General features: G+C 31.2%; 2 protein-coding genes and 1 long non-coding RNA gene across 6 annotated transcripts; 2 read left to right on the top strand and 1 right to left on the bottom strand.

The window, feature by feature from the left end:
* Positions 1-671: 671 nt before the first annotated feature.
* On the bottom strand, positions 672-2,786 carry LOC128295574 (uncharacterized). Of its 2 annotated transcripts, XR_008286097.1 has the most exons (7): positions 2,509-2,786; positions 2,361-2,393; positions 2,233-2,267; positions 2,121-2,151; positions 1,229-1,286; positions 1,040-1,119; positions 672-818 (listed from the first exon to the last, which is right to left on the bottom strand). It is a non-coding gene; the product is annotated as an uncharacterized LOC128295574 (long non-coding RNA). The 2 variants fall into 2 exon arrangements; XR_008286098.1 differs by lacking the exon at positions 1,229-1,286 and having other exon boundaries at positions 2,509-2,780.
* A 9,838-nt stretch (positions 2,787-12,624) lies between these two features.
* LOC108483367 (probable inactive receptor kinase At5g16590) lies at positions 12,625-15,099 on the top strand. The gene is made up of 2 exons (XM_017786728.2): positions 12,625-14,150; positions 14,238-15,099. The coding sequence occupies exons 1-2, from the start codon at positions 12,863-12,865 to the stop codon at positions 14,858-14,860; spliced, it is 1,911 nt and encodes a 636-aa protein (XP_017642217.1). The 5' UTR covers positions 12,625-12,862; the 3' UTR covers positions 14,861-15,099.
* A 1,503-nt stretch (positions 15,100-16,602) lies between these two features.
* On the top strand, positions 16,603-22,337 carry LOC108461315 (protein FLX-like 2). Of its 3 annotated transcripts, none has more exons than XM_017761486.2 (6): positions 16,603-16,787; positions 18,456-19,036; positions 19,309-19,454; positions 19,550-19,647; positions 20,043-20,482; positions 21,798-22,337. In XM_017761486.2, exons 2-6 carry the CDS (start codon positions 18,477-18,479, stop codon positions 21,937-21,939), a joined length of 1,386 nt encoding a protein of 461 aa, XP_017616975.1. In that variant the 5' UTR covers positions 16,603-16,787; positions 18,456-18,476; the 3' UTR covers positions 21,940-22,337. The 3 variants fall into 3 exon arrangements, with proteins under 3 accessions (XP_017616975.1, XP_017617626.1, XP_052886725.1); XM_017762137.2 differs by lacking the exon at positions 21,798-22,337 and adding an exon at positions 20,588-20,765 and having other exon boundaries at positions 16,608-16,787; XM_053030765.1 differs by lacking the exon at positions 21,798-22,337 and having other exon boundaries at positions 16,610-16,787; positions 20,043-20,765.
* The last annotated feature ends 894 nt before the right edge of the window (positions 22,338-23,231 follow it).

The raw sequence follows: 23,231 nt of genomic DNA, 5'->3' as shown, positions 1-23,231 counted from the left end.
CACTTTAGGTCCTTCTTCATTTGAAAATTAAGCTATTTAATCCTTCTAGCAACTTTTACACCTTTTTCAATTTAGTCCTTTTTATTTAATTAATCACCCAAACGTCAAAATTTTCTAACGAAATTTTAATACTACCTTATTGGCACTTTTTAAATATTTATAAAAATATTTATGGTTCATTTTATAACACTGAGATATCGATACTTTTTAAAAATATTTATGGTTCATTTTATAACACCGAGATATCGATACTTTTTTTCTTAATTTCTTGACCAAATAAATATTTATAAAACATAATTTACTATTTCAAAAATCTTTTAAAAGCTACATTTGGCTCATAAATATTAAATAATATAATCTACGAGTTCATTTTTCGAATTTGGTGGTCTTGAACCACTATTTCCGACATCGCTGAAATTTGGGCTATTACAAAAGACGTGTTTGATGACTAACTAATGCCAAAAATTGTATCCTATACAACGCCCAGGACAGTAACAATATCATGCACCCACCTATGTCTTGTGTATCGTACTTTGTCACCCGATAAAGCTCATGATACAATGTTGCTAGTACTGTTAAACCCCAATTGTACGAATGAGCAGTTGTCAAATCAGATAACAAGGGCAGGTACATCAAGTAGACCTTGTTGTTATTTGCATCTAGCATAAGTACACCCCCTGTAAGATACATTATATATGCTCGAACAACGTACATCATCTCCCGCTCAATGGCACTACTTGGTAAAGTTTTGAAATTTCCCTTCAACCATGAAAATCTCAAACTTGTAAATTTATCTCCATCATCACCGGGCGAGTGTCCTAGTAAGTGATAGCAAAGTGCCGTCAGTTCAGACACTATACTTGTATCTGTGACCGTACTATTGTCAATTGGGAGCCCAAGTTGTAGTTCAACATCTTCTAGAGTGATGGTGCACTCCCCACACGACAAATGAAATGTGTGGGTTTCTGAGCGTCGCCGCTCGACCAAAGTAGATATCAAGTCGGCCTTCAAATCAAACATGCAGATCAATGCCACTAACCTGAATCCAGATGCCTCCAAGTATGGCATAATACGTTCATTCGGATTGTTAACACGGGCCCTTAATACGCAATACTCACCCTGGTCATATTAAATTACCGCATTAGTTAAAATATCCCAAATAAATAAAAAATGACGTGCAACTTTATAAGGGGACCTTTGAATAACAAATAACAATTTTATTACTGACACATTAACCATATTTGTTGCGTGATCATTTTTTCTAATCAAAGAACTCACTTGGATATCTGCAGTTTAAAAATAATAATAATCATCACCTGAACAAATAAACAATATACAAATAACAAAAATGAATTTTGTACAATTTGTTATTTTTGGAAGTATTACTAATATTTTTACCCATATAAACAAATTGAAAACAATATCATTTTGGATACACTAACTCTAATATAAGTCGATCATTTATTTTTAGAAACTATCTAATGTAACTCGCTCAACCAAAAATATATATATATGCATCCGCATGTAGATGTACATAACAAATATTCAACGTATATAGATTGTAAAAATTTGTAAAGTCAATTGAGTTCAATTAATTAGTATTCAATCAATTTAATGTAACATGTTTTTTCTTATAAAATCGCATCAATCATTTATTTTTCTTATAAAAAATTAAAAGTATTATGATAATTTCTCTACTTGAAGACAACTAATTTAGTGTGTTTTTCGCCTTTTCACCCCAATAATCTAAAAACATAATAAAATACCAAAATGGATCACCTTACAAATTTATAGCAAACGGTCTATTTCGGTATTTAATATTGTAGCAAACGATTCATTTCAGTAATTAATTTGTAGGGTGACCCATTTTAGTATTTAATTATTTTTTAGATTATTAAGGTAAAAAGGCCATATTTGGGGCATATAGGGGTCACACACGTTTCTTCTATTTTAATGCATTCAAACAAATAAATAATAATTATAAAAATTAATGCTGAAGAAAAAAATTTAAATGTAAAATAACACAACAAAACATAACATAACTAATAAATCCGGACAAATAATACGGATTACAAAACAAATAAATAATAACGTAATTACAAAAAAAATTAAAAATGTACCTTTAAACCTTAATCTACTGCTACTCCTCTCCTTACAAAATCGCAAAATAAGACAAATAATAAGAATTACAAAATAAATAAATAATATTTGCAAAAATTAATTAAAATACACCTTTAAAGCTTAATTTATTGCTGCCTCCTATAAACCTTAAACCACAAAACATAACAAAAATATTAGTTATAACACCACAAAATAATCTTAAACCCTAAACAAATAAATGATAGTTATAAAAAGTTTACCAGACTCAAATATATTGCTGCCTCCTCTGAACCCTAAGCCACAAAATATAACAAAACCATTACTTGTAACACCACAAAGTAACCCTAAATCCTAAACAAATAAAAGATAATTAAAAAAATTATCTTTGAGTCCCAATGTTGCTCCTACCTCCTCTTCTTCAAACACCACAAAATCTTTTTATCTTCCATACTCTCTTCTTTTCTCCCTAAATTTCTCTTTCTTTTCTTCTTTTCACAGCCACAACCATGGTTGGGGACCAACTTGGTCCTTATATAGGGTAAAATATTTACCCATCAAAGGCCCTAAAAATCAGGTTGAGAAATTGAAAAAGCCGTTAGAAAAAAAATCTGATTGTCCGGTCACATCTGCCGCATAGGTGCCACTTGACATCCCTTTTCCAACCAGTGTCGCCTAGCACCCCTCCTCCACCCATTAAAAAATAATAAACTCGTATTTCACCTGGTATAAGTCCTATACAGGTGTCGTTGTATTCAAAGGCACTACCAATAAAAATATTTTTTTAAAAAAAATTGATAACAGACTAATGATTGACTGATGATGGTAGCCAAAAATTAGGGTGGTGCCGCCACTTTGTCAGACACCACCCCTGGTTACTGTAGCCAGCATACCATTTTCACAATTAATTAGTTTGAGATACCATTTAAATATTATTTTATTTTTTTAGAATATTGGGGTAAAAAACCCCTCCTTTTAGCTATACTAAAATACTTAGTAGGGATCGTGAAACCCAAGATAACCTTAAATCTCTTTTAACACAATTAATAATTCAATAAATAAAAATTATTATTTGTTATGAAATAAATAATAAAAATAGTAAAAAATAAGAAAAGAGAAAAGCAAAAGAGAACAAAAGATAGGAAAGCAAAAAGGAATGAATTTTTATTGATCAATAAATATGTTTACAATGCTTCTCCAAAATTTAAGGTCCATTTGTTTACATGTAAAATGTTTTACTGAAAATATTTTTTGTATTTTTCTATGTTTGTTTCACAGAAAACAACTTGGTCAACCAAAAATGACTTACAGGTCAATATAAAATAAGCCTTTTTTCTTGTAAAATGACTTATCCTTTTGAAAAGCGTAAGTCATTTTCCTAAAAAAAAACTCATCTACGATAATTTTATTTTTATATAAAATGAACTTAAATCAAGCTTAATATTATTATATTTATAATAAATTTTATTTTTATATTTAAAATATTTAAAATTATTAAAATATTATATTTTTCAATATTATTAACATACATATTTAATTATTTATTTTAGTCACATAATAAATTATTAATATAATAAATATAATTTATTATTTAATAAATTATTTAATATTTCAATTTTATTTTAATAATAATTTTAAATAATATTATTCAAATATTATTAAAATATTCAATATTAATATTTTAATAATAAATATTCATTACAATTATACATATATTAATAATAAATGTTTTGTAGTATTAAAGTTAAAATATGTCATAAGTTTATGTACATTTCACAGATTTGCAATTTAGTTTTTGTACTTTTATTTTCAAGAATTTAGTCCTTTTACTTTTCAAATTTGAAAATCAAGTCCAATTGTTGATATCGTTAAATTTTTTTGTCAATTTTGTTGATGTCACATTTTAAATAAAAAATATTCATTTGGTAGTCATGTAATTAAAATTCACATTGTAATGAACCTGAATTTAACATAATATTTTTAATATATGCAAAAACAATGTAAAATATGAAATTATAGATACAAATAAATTCAATTAAATAATAAAAATAAGAAAATCTCAAATGTATGTTTGTTTCATTAAAACAACTTTTATGAAATATTTTTAAGAAATCTACTAACCAACAGAAAATATTTTACACAGATTCATTCAAACACTGGAAAATATTAGTTTTTCCAGAAAAGTAAATCATTTTCCAGAAATCATTTTCCGGAAGTCATTTTCAGTGAAACAAACAGAGCCACCCGGCCCGACTTAAAGGCCCGCCTAAAATGTGGGAGGGTTTAGGCAAAAAGATAGGTCCAAAAAATGGGCTTGGATGAAAAAATAAGGCCCGTTTAAAAAACGGGCTGAGCCTCAAGTAAGAGCCCGGTCCGGCCCGAATTTACTAAAAGACAAAAAAATCTGCCATTTTTTTTTAAATGTTATTTTCTTGTTATTTTCTTCCTATTTTGCTACCATTTTACTATTATGTTGTTACTATTTTATTGTTATTGTTTGGATATTGTACAAAACTTATTTTATTGTTAATTTTGTTATTATTTTAAAGGTATTTGTTAATTTTCTTATTATTTTAGAGGCATTTGCTTGTTAAGTTGTATTTATCTTAGTGTTATTTAAGACTACATATTTTATAAAATTTATGTTCAATTTGTTGGGAAATATTTATTTTGATGTTTTTAGTATTTTTTATGTATTATATATATTTAAAATTATATAAAATAATATAAAAATTAATCTGAAAAGTTAGTCGGGCTCGGATTTTAGCATTTTTATTCGGGTCAGACTTGGGCAAAATTTTAGGCCCATTTTTTGGGCCAGGCTTGGGCCTAGTAAATGGGCCCGAATTTTTAGTTGAACTCGGCCCGGCCCAGCCCATGAACACCTCTAGTAACTTACTTAAAGGAGTTATTAATTTATTTATATAAATAAAGGAATTATTAATTAAAAATATTTTTAACATAATGATATATATAATATATTTTATTATATAATTACATATTTATTATTTTATTTATATAAATAAAAATTTATTAATTAAAAAAGAATTAAAACTTGAAAATAATATATTTATTAATTAAAAATTAAAACAAAATGAAATAAAAAATATAAATGTGAATAGGAGAATAATCAAACTCGAGACTCAAGAAAAAATCACTAACATTTAAGTTATTAAAGAAGACGCATTTTGTAAAACACATTTTCTGGCACATTACCTGAAAATGCATCCTGCTAAATGTGTTTTTTGTTTGTCTCTCTAAAATCAACTTATTTCCCTAAATATGAGAAAAATCGGCCTACTTCGCTTAATATTTTTTAAAATTGGCATATTATGTTATTTTACCTCTTTTAGCTATACTAAAATACTTGGTAGGAATTGTGAAACCAAGATAACCCAAAATCCCTTAACACAAGTAATAATTCAACAAAATAAAAATAAAAATATTATTTTTATGAAATAAATAATAAAAAGAGTAAAACATAAGAAAATAAAAAGTAAAAGATAACAATAAATAGAAAAGAAAAAGATAACAATTTTTATTGATTAATAAGGATGTTTACAATGCTTTTTAAAATTTATATTTATAGACATAAAAGTATAAATAAAATAAAATTCTACTTCTAATGACTATTAGAGTTCTAAAGATCATCCCTTTTACAATTATTATAAAGTCACCTACTACATCCACATAAAAATTACGTATTTATATATTGCTACATCCGCTTTATGGTTTTTCACTTAATAGTTCGTTATTTAATTCAACCATAAGTAAACATGACATTAATTCATAATATAACTTAAAACATTTTCTTTTCATGGTATTGCTACTGCAGGAGTACATTTGAAATATGAAAAATTAAAAAGTTTTCTCTAACAGGTTATCATTGGTAATATTATTCCAACATAATTGAAAACTCATCTTAAATAGTGCAGAGTTATACTCACATATAAATTTAAAATATTACAACTTTAAATGCATCTAATCATAATGAGTTTTAGATAAATTGATCATACTTGATGGTCATATATTTCTCTTAAATTAATCTACAATTCAAGTAGATCTTTGAAAATCGAAACACAATCTTTCTCTATCCTTTTCAAAATAAAAATAGGTAGTCAAGTATCATGCATAATATAATAACTTAATCTTTCTCTATCAATAGATGTAGATATTAATAGCAAGAATGATTCATACTAAATGTTTTTTTCCATTCACAATCTCAATATGAGATTTCACCATAGAGAATATATTTTAAAACAAAATAATTTCTCTAAGACTAACTAGAACATAATACATCTATTATCACTTTGTTTCTTCAAATAACAATTTATTAGCTCTTCTGGAGCCTTGAATTAATTTTACAACACTAAATATTAGTGTGTTTCATTGCCACATTAAACATCGGGTAACAACATTATATTAGCTCTTCTGGAGTTTTAAATTAATTTTGGACTATTAAAGTTTAGTTTGTTTCATTACCAAATAAGAAAAATGATTTTTATCCCTAAGGATAGCATGCATTGTTGTATTGTCTACGAGACATAAGGAATATTAATAGAGTGATAAAATATTCATATGTATGACAGGTACATTTCATACATTGAGAACATAAGTTATTTCTCCTCCATCTCTAGGTGAACCTCTTATCATATTTATAATTACGCCCTTTAAATTTATTATTATACTTGCATTCACTTCAGGAAATGTCATTCAATATAGTGAGCTTCTGTACATGTAAAATAACATTAGAATGGTATAAATAATTAGAAACTTAAGGGATCATATATAACTAGTCACATAAATAAATGATCAAATTGTGAAATATGAGCAATAAGATCTCTACATTGATATATTAGCTCTTTTAAAGTTTTCAACTAATTTTTTACTACCAAATATTGCAATAATATTGGTTTGTTTCAGTACCAAGTAAGATAAATACTTTTTACATGTAAGATAGTGTTCATTGTTACAAAATATTTGGGCATATGACAGATATATGACCAATAATTTTTCATATCACGTTGAGAACATAAATTTTATTTTGAGAACTCTTATTATTCTCTTTTAGTGATTCTTTTTATGCCACTTGTCATATACATGATTATATCCTTTAAATTTATTTTATGGTCTAGAGAAGTGAATGCAAAAAACCTAGTAGGAGTTTTAGAAGGTCGTCTTACTTGGCTTAAACAATAGTAAGTTAACAGATACTTGCGATTACAATTTTAATCAAATTTCAAGTAATATAATGTAGAATAAAATAAATTATAGATTAATTCATTCGTTTATTATAATAAAGCTCATACAAAGTTCCTTACCGACAGAAAATGCTAAAATCTACTGATTTTTTAAAATCAACTTGCCGTTTCGAACTTTCCTTCATCTCTTCACTTTCTTTCTTAATATCAGAATCTTTTGGGATCCTAAATTTAAATTTCTTATTTTACATCTTCACCATGAATAGTATAAAATATTGCAATTTCTTTTTACAAAAAAGAAAAATCAGATTTATTTAATTAAAATATTCAAAATGAAAATAATTCATTTGCTATAAATTTAATATGTATTTTTATATTTGACGTTACAACGGGTTGAAATATCAGAATTTAATATGTTATTACTGTCTTCAATTTTGCAAAAATAAAAACATTTTAACCCTTCATAAAACAAATTTTAGCTTACTTTCACCCTAGAATTTGCGCCTTTTATCAAAAGTGTCTAAAATGGATGAAATACTCAACCGCTGTTAAGTCGCTGAGTTGGCGCAGGTCATTAAACAATTCAAAAAATAAAAATTTTATTTAAAAAATATAGACAAATTTTAAAATATTAAAATTATAATCTTTTAATTGTTTGTTGTTTTCCATGATTTATTTTTCTTTTAAATATTAAAAATATTGGCCCAAGCAGAAGCAATAGCAAAACTTCAATTTTTCATTCATTTTCTTGCTTACTAATCAGAACTTGCATTTTGAAGAGAAGAAAAAATAATGGACCCATAATTTTTAAACTCAAAAAATAAATGTAACAGCCCAATTTCAGTAAAATCGGAATAGTGGTTTCGAGACCACAAATTTGAGTCCGAAAAATGAAATTATTTAAATTTCATAAAATGATAAGTATTATGATAGGAATATTGCATGAAAATTTTTATCGAAAAATTTTATCAATTATGTGTCTAATTGCAAAAAGGACTAAATTGAATAAAATGTCAAAGTTAAATTCTAGTAGTTATAAGGATTAAATAGCTATAGAATTAAAAGTGAGAAGTCCTTATATGACAATTAGACCATTGATGAAAAATATGTAGATATTTTAATGAGTCATCCATGGAAAAATTGAAAAGGTTAAGGACTAAATTGGAAATTGAATTAAATAAAGTATGATAAATGATTAAATAGAACTAAACCCATTTTATATCATCTTCTTCTTCATAAAATACATGGAAACCCTAGGAGAGAGAAAGGAAATTTCTCAAGCTTGATTTGGTAAGTTTTATGTCCCATTTTTAGTGATTTTTTATATTTTTAAGATCGGGAAAGCTTAATTTTTTATTTGGGTGATTAAATTGAAAGAAAATAAAAGTTTAGAAAATTACCCATGGATGAATATGCTATAAATTGAAAGTTTATAATAGGAAATGAAAGGTTATTAATAGAGAAATCACTTTTACAAAGTGATTTTTAGTGAAAACATGTGTAGGGACTAAATTGCAAAGTAGTGAAATTCTTGGAAAAATTCTGAAATTTATGAAATACATGTGCTGTAAAAGTTATACTGGAATTTTGAATAAGCTTGGAATAAGGAGTAAATTGCATGAATTTTAATTTCCGAGCCTGAGGACGAAATTGAAATTAATTAAAAGTTTAGGGGCAAAATGGTACTTTTTCCTAAAATGTGAAATGGGCTTGATTGAATGTAAAAATCATAGAATTGATGATTAAATTTATGTATATAGATCCGGAAGTGTTGAATAAAGAAAAAGATCGAGGGAAAGAAAAAGTTTCGAATTAGTAGATACGATCAATTGTCGAGGTAAGTTCGTATAACTAAATTAAGCATGTAAATGTGTTGAATTGATTGTTGAATTATGTGTATCATGATTTATAATTGGCATGTACATGAAATAAACCAATATTGATTTGTGATTTACATGTAAATGATGAAATATTACATGAATCCGTTTGAATATTGATTTCCGATTGGACATATGATTACCGTGTATGTGAGATCCTGCATATGTTGCAGTAGAGGTTGTTCCAAAAGGGTTAATCTTTTGATATCATTATAAAAAGGAACGTAACCCAAAAGGGTAATACTTGAAAAGGATTTGTGTACCCAAATGGTACAATTTGAAAAGGTTAGGTATACTTTGTGTATACCATATGAAAAGGAAAGGTATACTTTGTGTATACCACTTGAAAAGGAAAGGTACACTATATGTGTACACTTGAAAATGTTATGTGCACTTTGTGTATACAAATTGAAAAGGGTATGTACACTTCGTGTGTACCAGTTGAAAAGGGAGTGTGCACCTCGGGTGTACAACTAGAAAAGGAAAGGTCAATCGAAAATTCAAAGATTCAATAGGAAATGTATTAACAAATGAAATAAGAAGAAATGACATGATGAGCTCATCTATGCAAAATAATGTTTTTGTACTAACCAATTTGGTTGAATGATTGTGTATAGGCCATATTTGCTAGTTTGCTAAATTGATGGATAAATTGCCTTATGTGTGATTTACTTGTTATATATGAATGGTAAGTGTAGTTTGGTTATATGAACTTACTAAGTATTAATGCTTACTAGGTTTATATTTTTCCTGTTTTATAGTGCTCAAAGCTCGTGAAGGTTGGAATTGGGTCGGAGCTATCATCAAGCTGTCAATCCTTTCATTTTGGTAAAACTGATAAATCTATTTTGTCATAATGGCATGTATAAGCTTTTGAGGCCAAATGATGAAGTAATAGGTTTGTTTACAACCTAGCCATTGGAATGGCTAGTAATATGTATTTTGAGGTAATATGGTATGTTCATGTTCAATAAAATACAAATCACCTTTCATAAAACATGATTTACAAACCAATGTAAAGGTAAGCTTTAAGGTATGTTTAAAAGTTGGAAATGTTAGATTGAAAGATGGAAATTGGTTAAATTGGTTGGTATATACTTGTAAGTTTTCATGTATGAAAATGGTTAAGTTTGGGTGAGAAATAGGGCTAGGAAATGGCCTTATTTCGTCCACACGGGTAAGACACACGGGCGTGTGTCTAAGCCGTGTATGACACACAGACATCCCACGGGTGTGTGAAATGACCGTGTGTCCCCTGCATCCTTAAATATGAAGTCAGGATAGTACACGGGCAAAAGACATGGCCGTGTGTCTTGGTCATGTGAAGAACCCGGGTTTCAAGCATGGTCGTGTGTCAAAATCAAGTGAAAATGGCTTAAAAATGGTGAAAAATCAGTTTACCACACAACCTAGCCACATGGGCGTGTGCCCAGGCCGTGTGCCCCTTTGATACTTGAGAAATTTCAAGTCAGAATTCCACACGGGCTGGCCACACGGCCATGGGATCCCCACGGGCTGGCCACACGGCCATGTCCCAAGCCATACGAGCGCGTGCCTCTATTTTCAAGGATAAATTTTCAAAGTTGCCAGTATAGTCCCCAACCATTTCTAAAGCATGTATTGGGTCCCATAGGCCCATATTAGGGACTTTTTGATGAAATTTGAAAAGTTTTGATTTGAAATGCAAATTTATGACTCGGTTTTGTACAAATGCTAATGTATAAGTTCGGTAATACCTCGTAACCCTATTCTGGTGATGGATACGGGTTAGGGGTGTTACAATAAAAATATCTATAAATTCTTTAAAACCTTAAATTTTAACAAAATCTAAAATTAAAAAACAAAATTGCTCACTCCAAAGGTACATTGTTGCAAATTCCTGGGGTCTTTGCTATCAATGGAAACACACATGCCCTGTATCTCCTTAACCATTGATCTCGGTCTTATTACCCTAGTAATCTCGATGATGTCATCGAGACTGATATCCCCGTTGCGCTTGATGTTCTTAGTCGTATTCCTATTTCTCTCTGGTTCTTTCAAAGATCGATAATGTGCACTGCCATGAAAGGGACAACCGTGAACTTCGCCTTTCCATTCCTTAATGGTTTCTTTGACAATGTGATACCGTATAGAAATTGAGAGAGAAAAGACAGCTAGAGAAAGAGAGAGAGAAGGAGAGCACGAGAGAAGGAAAAAACAGTTTCAGAAATTGATTGTCCAAAAACATAACCACCATGCAGTATTGATAGGTGGCTAAACAGGAAAGCAACAGTCCCTTAGAGTTGTATAATAACCTATGTGCACCGTTTCACTAATAGCCCTCATTGGTTTAACGGACCGTTTTGGTACCAATTTTTAGGTCCAATTGATAGGCTCGATTCAGCCAAAAAATGGGTTTAAATTTTTGTCCAAATCTGACCCAAATAAAAATGTTAAAACTCGAGTTTGACTTGACTCAGTATTAATTTTTTTTAATTTTTATTTTTATACAAGAAATTTAAAATATATAATAAAGCAGATACACTCAAAATATTAAAATAAATGTTTCCCAACAAATTGAAAATAAATTTTAAAAAATCTTTATATTTAAATAACATTAATATAAATGCAATTTAACAAGCAAATACCTCTAAAATAGTAGCAAAATTAACAATAAAACAAGTGTTATATTAACAACAAAATAGTGATAACATAATAGTGAAATGGTAGTAAAACAGTGGAAAAATAATAACAAAACATGGAAAATAAGCAGGTTTTTTTTATTACAAATTTGGGCAGAGATCGAGCCCAAAAAAAATTACCGAAGCGCAATTTATTTTCTAAATGAGTTTTATTTTGTCTAAACTTTCTTATTTTTCGAGCAGACTTTCAAGTCGAGTCGGATGGTCTAATCTATGGATAACTCTATTTTCTCTATTATTTCTTATAATTTTTTTTTAAAGGTGAATTTCCATATGTTTAATCAAACCAGCATTTGGCGTGCCAACTTACCAACTTAATGGCCTGTTAAAATTTTAATGTATGGACACTTTTAACAAACCACATAAATTTTATAAAGAAGCCAAAATAAAAAAAAAAATTTAAGTTGAAGGGTATCATGAAAAAGGGATAAGGTTGTTAACTAAAATTTCAAAATTTTCATAAAAATTAAAATCTAAAAATAAAAGATTCTAGGATATAGATTAAAAAATATTAAAATTTTGTGATGAAAGTTGAAAAAAATTATAACGTTAACCTATAGTTAAATATAATACAAAATTTCAAATATTTGTCCGGAAGCTGAATTTTTTAAATCTGATATATTAACGTTACAAACCCTCCCAAAAAAATATTTGGAGATTAGCCATTGTAATACAATTAGGAAATGCAATGCCTTAATTTACACGACAATCACTTAATTATTTCCTTACAGATATATATAATAATGAAAGAGCCAAGTTGCCAACTCAAATCCAGTGCTTTCACTACAGGGTTTTAATAATTAATGTTGATCAACAGCCTTAAGTTTCATTTTTTTCCCTTCAAACCAAATTCATGAAATTCATCAATTTCCATAAGTTAGCATCATCAGCAGAAAGAAAATAATAAAGTGTTCTATGAAATCCATCTTCAAATCTTTTAACTGCTGAAACCCAGTTTTCCTATACTGTTTGTTCTGCCATTGTTTTACTTACAGCAAGCAAAATAATGAAACTGATGATGTCTTTCTCTTCAACCTTGTTATGGATAACAACATTGTTGGTCAGTGTAAGCTCAGATCTAGCTTCCGACAAGGCAGCTTTAGTGGCTCTTCGAAAAGCTGTTGGTGGACGCTTACTTCTATGGAATCTGTCGAGCAGCCCATGTAATTGGACTGGTGTATACTGTAGCGGTAACAGAGTAGTGGAGTTAAGATTGCCTGGAATGGGACTATCAGGCAAGCTTCCTATTGCCATTGGCAACTTAACTCAGCTTCAATCACTTTCTCTTCGTTTCAATGCTCTTTTTGGGCCAATCCCATTTGATTTTCCCAAGCTTACTTCCCTTAGAAACCTCTATTTGCAAGGCAATGGATTTTCTGGTGAAATTCCTGTGTTTTTGTTCACTTTGCAGAACCTGGTTAGACTTAACCTTGCAGATAATAATTTCACTGGTTCGATCCCTGAGAGTGTTAACAATTTGACCAGGTTGGGTACTTTGTATTTGGAGAACAATCAATTATCTGGTTCATTACCAGATATTGATTTGCCTTCACTTGTACAATTCAATGTTTCTTTAAATCAGTTAGATGGGTCAATCCCAAAAGGATTATCAAACAAACCAAAGACTGCTTTTCAAGGGAATGCTTTATGTGGGAAGCCATTGGAACTTTCATGTAATGGGACTGATAGTAGTGATAGTGAACTTTCAGGGGGAGCCATTGCTGGTATCGTTATTGGTTCCGTGATTGCTTTTATATTGATTTTGGTTCTCTTGATATGTTTATGTAGAAGGAGAAGTGGTAAGAAAATGGAGGCTCAGGCAAGGGACATTGGCCCTTCAAAACAGGCTGAGGTTGAAATTCCTGGAGATAAGGTGGTATCAATGGAGAATGATCATAATCATCACCATAATAATAATACAGGTAATGGCTTATCTGGGGTTGTCAAAAAGGATGCAAAGAGCAGTGGTAAAGGTAAGAAGAGCTTGTCATTTTTCCGGACGGGGGCCGAGGTGTTCGATCTGGACAATTTGTTGAGAGCTTCAGCAGAGGTGTTAGGGAAGGGAACATTTGGGACAACCTATAAGGCCACATTGGAGATGGGGTTGGTTGTTGCAGTGAAGAGGATTAAGGATGTGGCGGTGCCAGAGAAGGAACTCGAGGCAAAAATGGTGGCTGTCGGAGCCATGGATCACCACAACTTGGTCCCGTTAAGGGCCTATTACTTCAGTGGGGATGAGAAGCTTCTTGTTTATGATTACATGCCCATGGGAAGCTTGTCTGCACTTTTGCATGGTCAGTATCTCTTATAGCTCACTATGGTGTAAAGATAGTAATATACTGTTGTCTAACATATATATGTTGTGTTTTTTTGTTATTCAGGCAACAAAGGAGCTGGTAGGACACCATTGAATTGGGACACACGGTCAAGCATTGCACTTGGAGCAGCTAGAGGCATTACATACCTCCATTCCAAGGGACCATTAATCTCACATGGAAACATCAAATCCTCAAATATCCTACTCACTACATCCTACGAAGCTCGTGTATCCGATTTCGGTCTTGCTCAGTTTGCTGGCCCCACATCGAATCCCAACCGTGTTGATGGCTACCGTGCTCCGGAAGTAACCGATACTCGTAAAGTATCTCAAAAAGCCGATGTCTACAGCTTCGGTATATTGCTTCTAGAATTACTTACGGGAAAGGCACCTACACATACCTTACTGAATGAGGACGGTGTAGACCTCCCAAGATGGGTCCAATCCGTAGTTCGAGAGGAATGGACAGCCGAGGTGTTCGACCTCGAACTTCTAAGAGACCCCAATGTTGAGGAAGATATGGTCCAACTCTTACAACTTGCCATTGATTGCACTGCTCAATACCCCGATAAGCGTCCTTCCATGGCCAATGTGACGAGCACAATCGAGCAACTTTGTCGATCAACCTCCGAGAAAGAGAGTCATCAAATCCATAATGAAGGTCCACCTTCTTCATTAATGGACTAAAACTATCAGCAACCTTCCATTTTCATTATGTTTAGATAGAGTTTTGATTCTTTAAGAAATATGTTCCCCCATGGCAATATTTTTCTTATTTCCCGGTAATTATTTTGCTGTTTTATTATATTGTATTTGGTAAGGGGACATCATGTTTTACTTGGTTTGAAAATGCGAAATGCTAAATAATTGTATATTCATTTGTGTTATTGGATGAATGATCCAGTATTTTATGAGTACCAATAAAAGATGTATTCAGAAAAATAATGAATAGAAAAAAAGTAAGAAGATAAATTCTAAACTTAGCCAAAGGCATAAAAAACTTAAAAAAGAAAACTTTTTGTAACATATTTAACCATTTATTTGGTAAAAGAATTATATAGTCATGCTAGAAATCGAATTACATTTTGTCCCTTTCACTAAAAAAAAGATGAGTTAATCTTTGTATATTATATCAAAAAGTAAATTGGTCTTTATGTTAAAAATTCTATTAAATTTTACTGTTAAAATTGATCCATGTACATCAACACGAGGTACACAAAAACAAAATACAATCTAACTTTTAATATAGAGACCTCCGTAATACATTTACCTTATTTATTTGTATATGAATTTATTAATATTTTGGGAATACATCAACAAATTATGTGTTAGACTTTCATTTTAGTATTTTCTATTTTATGGTTTAAGATTTTAAACTCTCTCTATATTTTTATTAATTTAATGTAAAAAATATAGAAAAGGAGTGTTTTCTGTTTTAGAAATGTTGGCATTTTCTTTTGGTTTTAATTTTGTTAACGATTTGATTGGTATGAATTATGAGTTAGATGAAGTGGATAATTTGATAGTGGAAATTATAGTTAAGTCAGCTATTGCTTTGTGATGCAACTGAGTAATAACTAAGTTGCTTCACAACAAAACAACAGCAGCTATATTGCTTTTGGTACAAAATGTTGAAATTTGGTTAAGTTGGTAGGCCCAGTTTTAATCTCCTTTCTTTGGTTTCAATTTAAGACTAGTAGTTTAAAATAATCATAATTAGAATTAATTCAACATTCTAACCAAAATTCAATTTAAAATTCAGAACAAGAATCTAATTATGATATTAATGTCAACTTTTGATAATAATTATTATTATAAAATGGAGGAATCCAAGTTAGCTATCAATTGCATTTTGTATACTATGATAAAACTTGTATCATAAGATAACTTTGTTAATTTGTTTTGCACTATTCAAAATAGTTATTAAATTTAAATATGAATTGATGCAGAACTCTATATTTAGATTCTTTTTCTGTATTATTATCAATTTCATTCGGGTTTTAATAATTTTTCTCAATAATTTTATTTTAAGATTCGAGTTCAATTTTTTAGAGTCATTTTTAATTCAATTACTTTAAATTTAAACTTAAATTATTTAATTTTTAGGATAAATATTAAAATTATATCTAATATGTATGTCATATATGAATTTTGATTTCTGTAATTTTATCTTCATATATTGAATTTTCACAAATAACTAATTATTTTTATGTTGATATATTACATATACAAATAATATGTATTTATTTTTTAAATGTGTATAATTGAATAATAAATAAAGTTTCATCTATACATGTGAACTAAATTTCAAGTTTCAAATATATAATTACACTAAATCGTAATTTATATATCAAATTTCGTATTAAATCAAAATTCATATTTATGTATCGAAATTACTGGTTTGTCAAGTCACTGAAAACTAATCCTTTTAAAGGCTGGCTAAGCTAGAATGTTTAAAAAGACAGTTGAAATGAAACGACGCCGCAAAAGGAAATTTGAATTTCATTTCAGAGAAAATAAAAAGTGAAACAATTCATAGAGGAGTTGTATTATTCCCTTGGATCGGAAATATCTGCCGCCACAATCTATCTTAAGGACGATTTGCTTGCTTCAGGTATCCCCAAATTCCATATCGTTGCTGAATTTTCTGTATCTTTTGTATTTAAAAGTTTTGATGATGTTCTTTTTAATTGTTTCTAGGGTTTAGCTTTACGATAAGAAACATTACTAATTACTCGAATTCAAGCTCTCCAATCTATTGTTGATATTTCGATACTGAAAATTAATTATATAAATGATCATAAAATCACATTCGACGGTTGGATTTTGCAATGAATCTCTGAATATTTAACAATTATTGTTAGTTTTGAATGAATGAAACTTACATTCTTTCTTTCTTATGCACGAAAATTGTTGTATTTTTTGGATTCTTTTTTTAATTTTAGTAGAAAAAAATATGATTAATTCAGTTAAGTGATACTGCCATTAGACAGATAGCTCTTTGTAGTTGCTTATCTAAATGTGTTTGTATGTGTCTATATCTATGTGCAGGGGTTTTAAAATGGAGAATGTCATTCAAACCTGTAGAATTTTAATAGCTTTCTTTGGACTTAGGAAGTTATGCTTTGCGTTTCAAACATAATGAAAGATACCATGCCTGTGTTTCATTTTGGTTGAAGTTATAGTCGATTGCATGATTCTTACTTACCATCACTTATAGCGGGAAAGCAGTTTCTGACGTAGGGCAGATTTGTAGAAGCCTTCCTGCTTATAGAATACAGCTTTTTAAGGTTTACAGTAGGAACTTAGCGACAGGGATAGGAATCCAAAGAGGGTCGGATATCGGAGGAAGATTGCTAGAATTTTCTGAAGCATTGGAATGACAAGGAAATAAACTCATGGTTTTACCCTTGTGCTGTGAATCATCCCTTGAAGCATCATAGTAGTAGTCGAGAGAAGAAAGTAGAAATATGACAACGGAATTTCCATGACTTTATAGTGAACTCAAGACAACATAATCCCTAGCTAATTGTCTGACTCTAAACTCAAAGATAGACTCAATGGACCACTCTTTTCTTTTTCCTGGAAGCAATTCCCAGACCTTCTGTGACGGGTATTTGACTTCAATTTGTTCCAGAGGAACATACCTTAGAATAAGATTTGGAAGATAGCTGGATGTAGTGGTAGTTATAGAAGGCCTTATTTTGAATTTGGCAAGAGCCTGACTGCTTACACTATTGAGCGACAGTGATATTGATATGGAAACCAGCAAGTAATTCCCATTGCTGTTGGCCAGGCTAACCACTTTAGTTGTAGATAAGAATCCTTTCACTGTATGTTATAAGCTTTGATGTTCTCTTTATGGCATGTGATTATTTATATGATTGTTATTTGGTAAATTACTGCTGTGGATAAACTTTATATCTAATATACTGGACATTGTTATGATAGAATATTCTTTCAATTTTAAAACTGTATGAGCAAAATGAAATGGACTAGGATACCGCAAGGGAGTAATCACTTTGATAATAAGTATTATTTAATGAAATCTTCTACAGATTCCTTAATGTTTTTGTGAGTTTAAGTTGGATTATAGGTTCAATTGTATTTTTTGTTCCTTGACTGTGTTGTGTTGCATGTATGTACTAAAATCCCACAGCATTGCATCAATATCCAATTGTTATTCATGTCACATGATGCATGAGTAGTTTTCAAGTTTCTTAATGAAGTCAATCAAAGTGGAGAGAAGCAGTGTTCCTATAAGTTGTATTTCTTTGCACAGGTCATACAGTAGCCACTAAAAATGGGAAGTAAAGGTCGAATTCCACCCCCTCATCTGAGGCGTCCTCTCCCTGGACCTGGCATGGTACATTCTGACCCATTTGGTCCAGGAATTCCTCCCCGTCCAGGTCCTTTTGCACATTTTGATATGTTGCCACCTCCAGAAATCATGGAACAAAAGCTTGCTGCACAGCATGTAGAGATGCAGAGACTTGGTACAGAAAACCAGAGAATTGCTGCTACCCATGGGACATTGAGACAGGAACTTGCTGCTGCACAGCATGAGTTGCAGATCTTGCATGCTCAGATAGGAGCTGTAACATCTGAAAGAGAACAACAAATGAGGAGCCTTACGGATAAAATAGCTAAGATGGAAGCAGAACTGCAAGCAGCTGAGCCTGTTAAGGTAGAGTTGCAGCAGGCACACTCTGAAGCTCAGAATTTGGTTTTAGCTAGGGAAGAACTTTTGTCCAAAGTGCATCAATTAAATCAAGATCTTCAGAGAGCCCATGTAGATGTGCAACGGATACCAGCTCTGATGGCAGAACTTGAGAGCCTCAGACAGGAATATCAGCATTGCAGGTTTTTGTTGTGCTCTTGTCTATGGGTGTTTTTGGAGCAAAGTTGAGAAAGATTAAGAAAGAGTGGCTGGTATTGAACAGGAAATTAATACTAAAACTTTTTTTCCCTATTGTTTGGAAGTCTGCTGTAGTTTGTTTTGAAAACGTTTTTCCTTTCTTCTTCTCCTCTCTGAACATGCCTGGTCATTCAGTTAAAGTTCTTTCAGATCTTTCTTTCTGGATTTGTTGTTCCTTGGGTCACAATTATGTGATGACCTATTCTTGATCATGCAGGGCGACATTTGACTATGAGAAGAAACTTTACAATGATCACCTTGAATCACTTCAGGTGATGGAGAAAAATTATATGACCATGACTAGGGAAGTGGAGAAGCTTAGAGCAGAGCTGATGAATGCTTCTAATGTTGACAGAAGAACTGGTATCCTTTCTTCTGATCTTTTCCTTTTTGAGATTTTGAATTTTTTTACCCCTTATTACCAATGTAGATGGCTCATATATGGCAACAAATTGCAGTTGGGCAATATGGTGGTGCCACTGGAAACAATGAGAATGATGCTTCCGGACATCCTGTGGGACAAAATGCATATGAAGATAGTTATGGTATTCACCAGGTGTGTAATCTTCCATGACAGGCATGAATCTGTGTGTGAAACATGAATGGGTTGTGACTTGTGAGTATGTGTGCAACTGGTAGTATGGATCTCTGCACATTGAAAAAAAACCCTGTAAAATTTAGATATCTAACTGCAGAACTTTCTGCTGTTTTAGGATAAATTGCAATCTATCAAAGTTGATGCTTATTTATAGAAACATGGATTAGTTAGCATTTGAAAGTATGAAACATTAAACGCACAAACAGCAGTAGAGTTCTTCCCACTTGTCTGCCTCCATTGTAATATGCGGTTGCTAATTCCAATGTGTCCACGATTCAATTTATTGATGACCGTATTTTCTTCTGCTAATTCTGTGTTGTAGATTAATGACATTTTCTCATTCTGCATTATAGAGACATGGTGCTCTACCACCTGCTGCTACTGGTGCAAATGCAGGTGCCGCTTCTGTTTACGGTGGAACTCAGTCTGGGTCTGGACCTGCATCTATGAGGTCCACCTACGAGATGTCTAGAGGGCCTGCCTATGATTTGTCAAGAGTGAGTGGTTATGAATCACAAAGGGTGCCTGCTTACAATGCACAGAAAGGACCCAGTTATGACGGTCAAAGAACCCATGTCTATGATGCACAAAGAGGAGCTGGCTATGACACTCAAAGAGGACCTGTAAATGATCCATCCCGGGGTGCAACCTATGATGCAGCAACTAGAAGTCTTGGCATGCAACACGTACAAGCAGCACCCCTGAATAATGGACCTTATGGATCTGCAACACCTCCTGGTCGATCTGGAAACGCATACGAGCCACCCACTCGTGGTGGAAATCCTGTTAGGAGGTGAGAATTATATCACTCAACATTTTTACAGGGATAGTAGCTTGTATGAGTCCGGTAATGATTTTCTTTCGTCTCTTGTCACTCTTATATTTGCATGGAGCAAAGTTTGCTACTATAATATTTTCGTCTCTGCTGGATCCGAGTGCAAGAGTCTACCATTCCCGTCTATTGAAAGCTTTAACAGTCTTGTACGACAGTGAACTAGTTGTATGATCGCGGTTTTTAATTTTCATAAATAAAATCCGTATGATTCATCATATGGATATCGAGTTGATATATATAATATAGATACACCTAATAGCTGTATAGGGACCAACACTTGAATATATGAAGCATAATCGACCGAATAAACTCAAAACATGTATATATATTTGAATATATCTAGTTAAATTTTACTTGTAATCTTATCTTCGACTAATAAAAAAAAAAAACTGACATGTAAGTTTTAATTCTACAGTAATATAGATTCATAATGCAACTTAATTTATTGAAACTGATGGTCGTCGGATGATGGGATGCTAAGCTATGCAAGAGCCAGCTTCTGCATTAGCATAACTTTTTGACAATGAAATCCATTATGGTAATGAATCTGGACAAACTCTTTTGTTGTCATTCTAAAAGATACGTAAATAATTTAAGATCATTCTAAAGCAAGATGTCCATTAACACTTCATATTCATGTGGCAACCAAATTGCCAAATCATGGTGTCACATATTCCTGTGTATTTTTGACCGACCAACTACGTGGTTTTAAGTAAAATATACGTATCTTTAGTGGGTAGTTTTTCAGAGTCAGATATTTGATAACAATGTATATGTTATATCTTCATTTTAGTGTTTGAATGTCGATAATATTCCATACCCTCTCACATCATTGATATCAATAATTTTGCGTTGCAAAAAAAGCAAGCAATGTCATGTGTGTGTGCCTGGTTCTGTAATTCTTTTGTCGTTTGTTGTTTGGTTGCTGCCTTTACATAATGTTTAATTTCAAAGCTGTTCTGACCGAAAGGTTATGGAAGCTTTTATCATATGTAATGACCAAATTACTGTCGGCTTTGTCTCATCTTTGCTTTATTACGTGGATAGATAGAACCCTTTTGCTTTTAAAATTGTAACATCCCTTTGAAAGCCATTGAATTCTTAAGCTTTTAATTATTATATATATAAAAAGAGAGAATGGCATGTATACGAGATATAGTGCTGATTTATGAGGTTGTATTTAATTGTTGCTTTGAAAATGGAATATAATTTTTTTTTTTTGTTTTTCAAATTTTAATATTGGAAAACATATTTTATAATATATTGCTGATAGGAGGTTAAAAGTTGGGCAGCTGAAGATGGTTCATACTGGTTTTGGTGGTGAGAGTTGCAAAATGGAGAGAAAAATATTGTCTCCGTGGTTTGATGGGAGGAGGATCCGGGGGCTTAAAGATAATGTAGGTAGACCCCAGTGAACAAGGATTCTAATTTGTCGACTGGTCAGAGAAAGGTTATGAACAATATGACCGGATGGATGGCAGGAAAACATGTTGGGAATGTGATGGACGTGACTAAATAAAATCTTTAGTTGATTTGCTAAATGACTGCCTTTGATGATGGAGGAACAGGATATTGGTATATATATATAGTCAAGGAAATTGTTTGAACAGGTGACAAATTTTCGGTAAAACTACTATAAAAAGTTAGATTGGATGTCTATTGGATGTCTATCAAAAATTAAATAAATTAGTTTTCGTTGCTTTTGCTAAAATTTCCTTGCTAAAAATTGGTTCTTATAAGTTGGTATGTAATTGTTTTTGACTATTATGTTAATTATGTCAATTTTAATAATAAAATGGATGAAATTTTAACAAAAGAATGAGGTTATTATTTGATTTAATATATAATAGTTAATATATCTATTTTATTGATGTAATCCGACTCTCAATATCAAAGCTTTCATGATAATTTTACGAAAATCTTAAATTCCTCTTCACATCCAAAACTTTTCTTTAATCTTTACATTTGAAATGGTAAAATTATTTCACTTCAATCGCAAAGATATATATGACTATTTTCATGTTGGTAATTGAGAAAAAAAATCAATCATATGGAATGAAATACTTTGGAAAAAAATGAAGATAAAATGAAAAGAGTTACGTAGACGCATACTTTATAATTTTACAGATAAACATGAAATTTCAAGTTTATAACAATTCATGGAAATTAAACACTGAAAAAGGCCATTTATCGGAGAAGATATAGACAGAGAGCAAGGAAAGCAAGAAAATGAAGGAAAAATAAAAATCAGAAATGGAAAGTCCTGGTATGGGGTGAATCAGCAATCTTGAGAGTATCTTGGATAAGCTTACGAGCTTTCCTGCTCCTAATCTCAATCCTCATGCTCTCCGTCTTTTCCATCTTATCATAATAACAATAATGCTCACCTGTTGTTGTTGGCTTCTTCTTCGTCATCTTCAAGCTCCTTAGTTTTGATTTCAAGTTCACCACCATTCTCCCTATCCCCATCTTCTTCTTCCTCAATTCCAACGCTGTGCCGCCCATCAAACAATAACAAAACTTGAGACACGAGATTAAAGAGAGAGACGATTAATTAATTAATTAAAAATTAAAAAGAGAAACAAACCACAACTCAAGGACGATATGACTGAATGACTCAACAGTTGATTTCCAGTATCTGCATTTTAGAGAGTGTAAGGCAGGCTGCCTGACCACGCCTTTTTGTGTTTTTGGCTTCTTTATATTA

The sequence above is a fragment of the Gossypium arboreum genome, chromosome 7 (assembly GCF_025698485.1).
Source record: "Gossypium arboreum isolate Shixiya-1 chromosome 7, ASM2569848v2, whole genome shotgun sequence".
Lineage (NCBI taxonomy): Eukaryota > Viridiplantae > Streptophyta > Magnoliopsida > Malvales > Malvaceae > Gossypium > Gossypium arboreum.
Note: the sequence above shows the minus strand (reverse complement) of the source record. Positions and strands in the feature narration are given on the sequence as shown.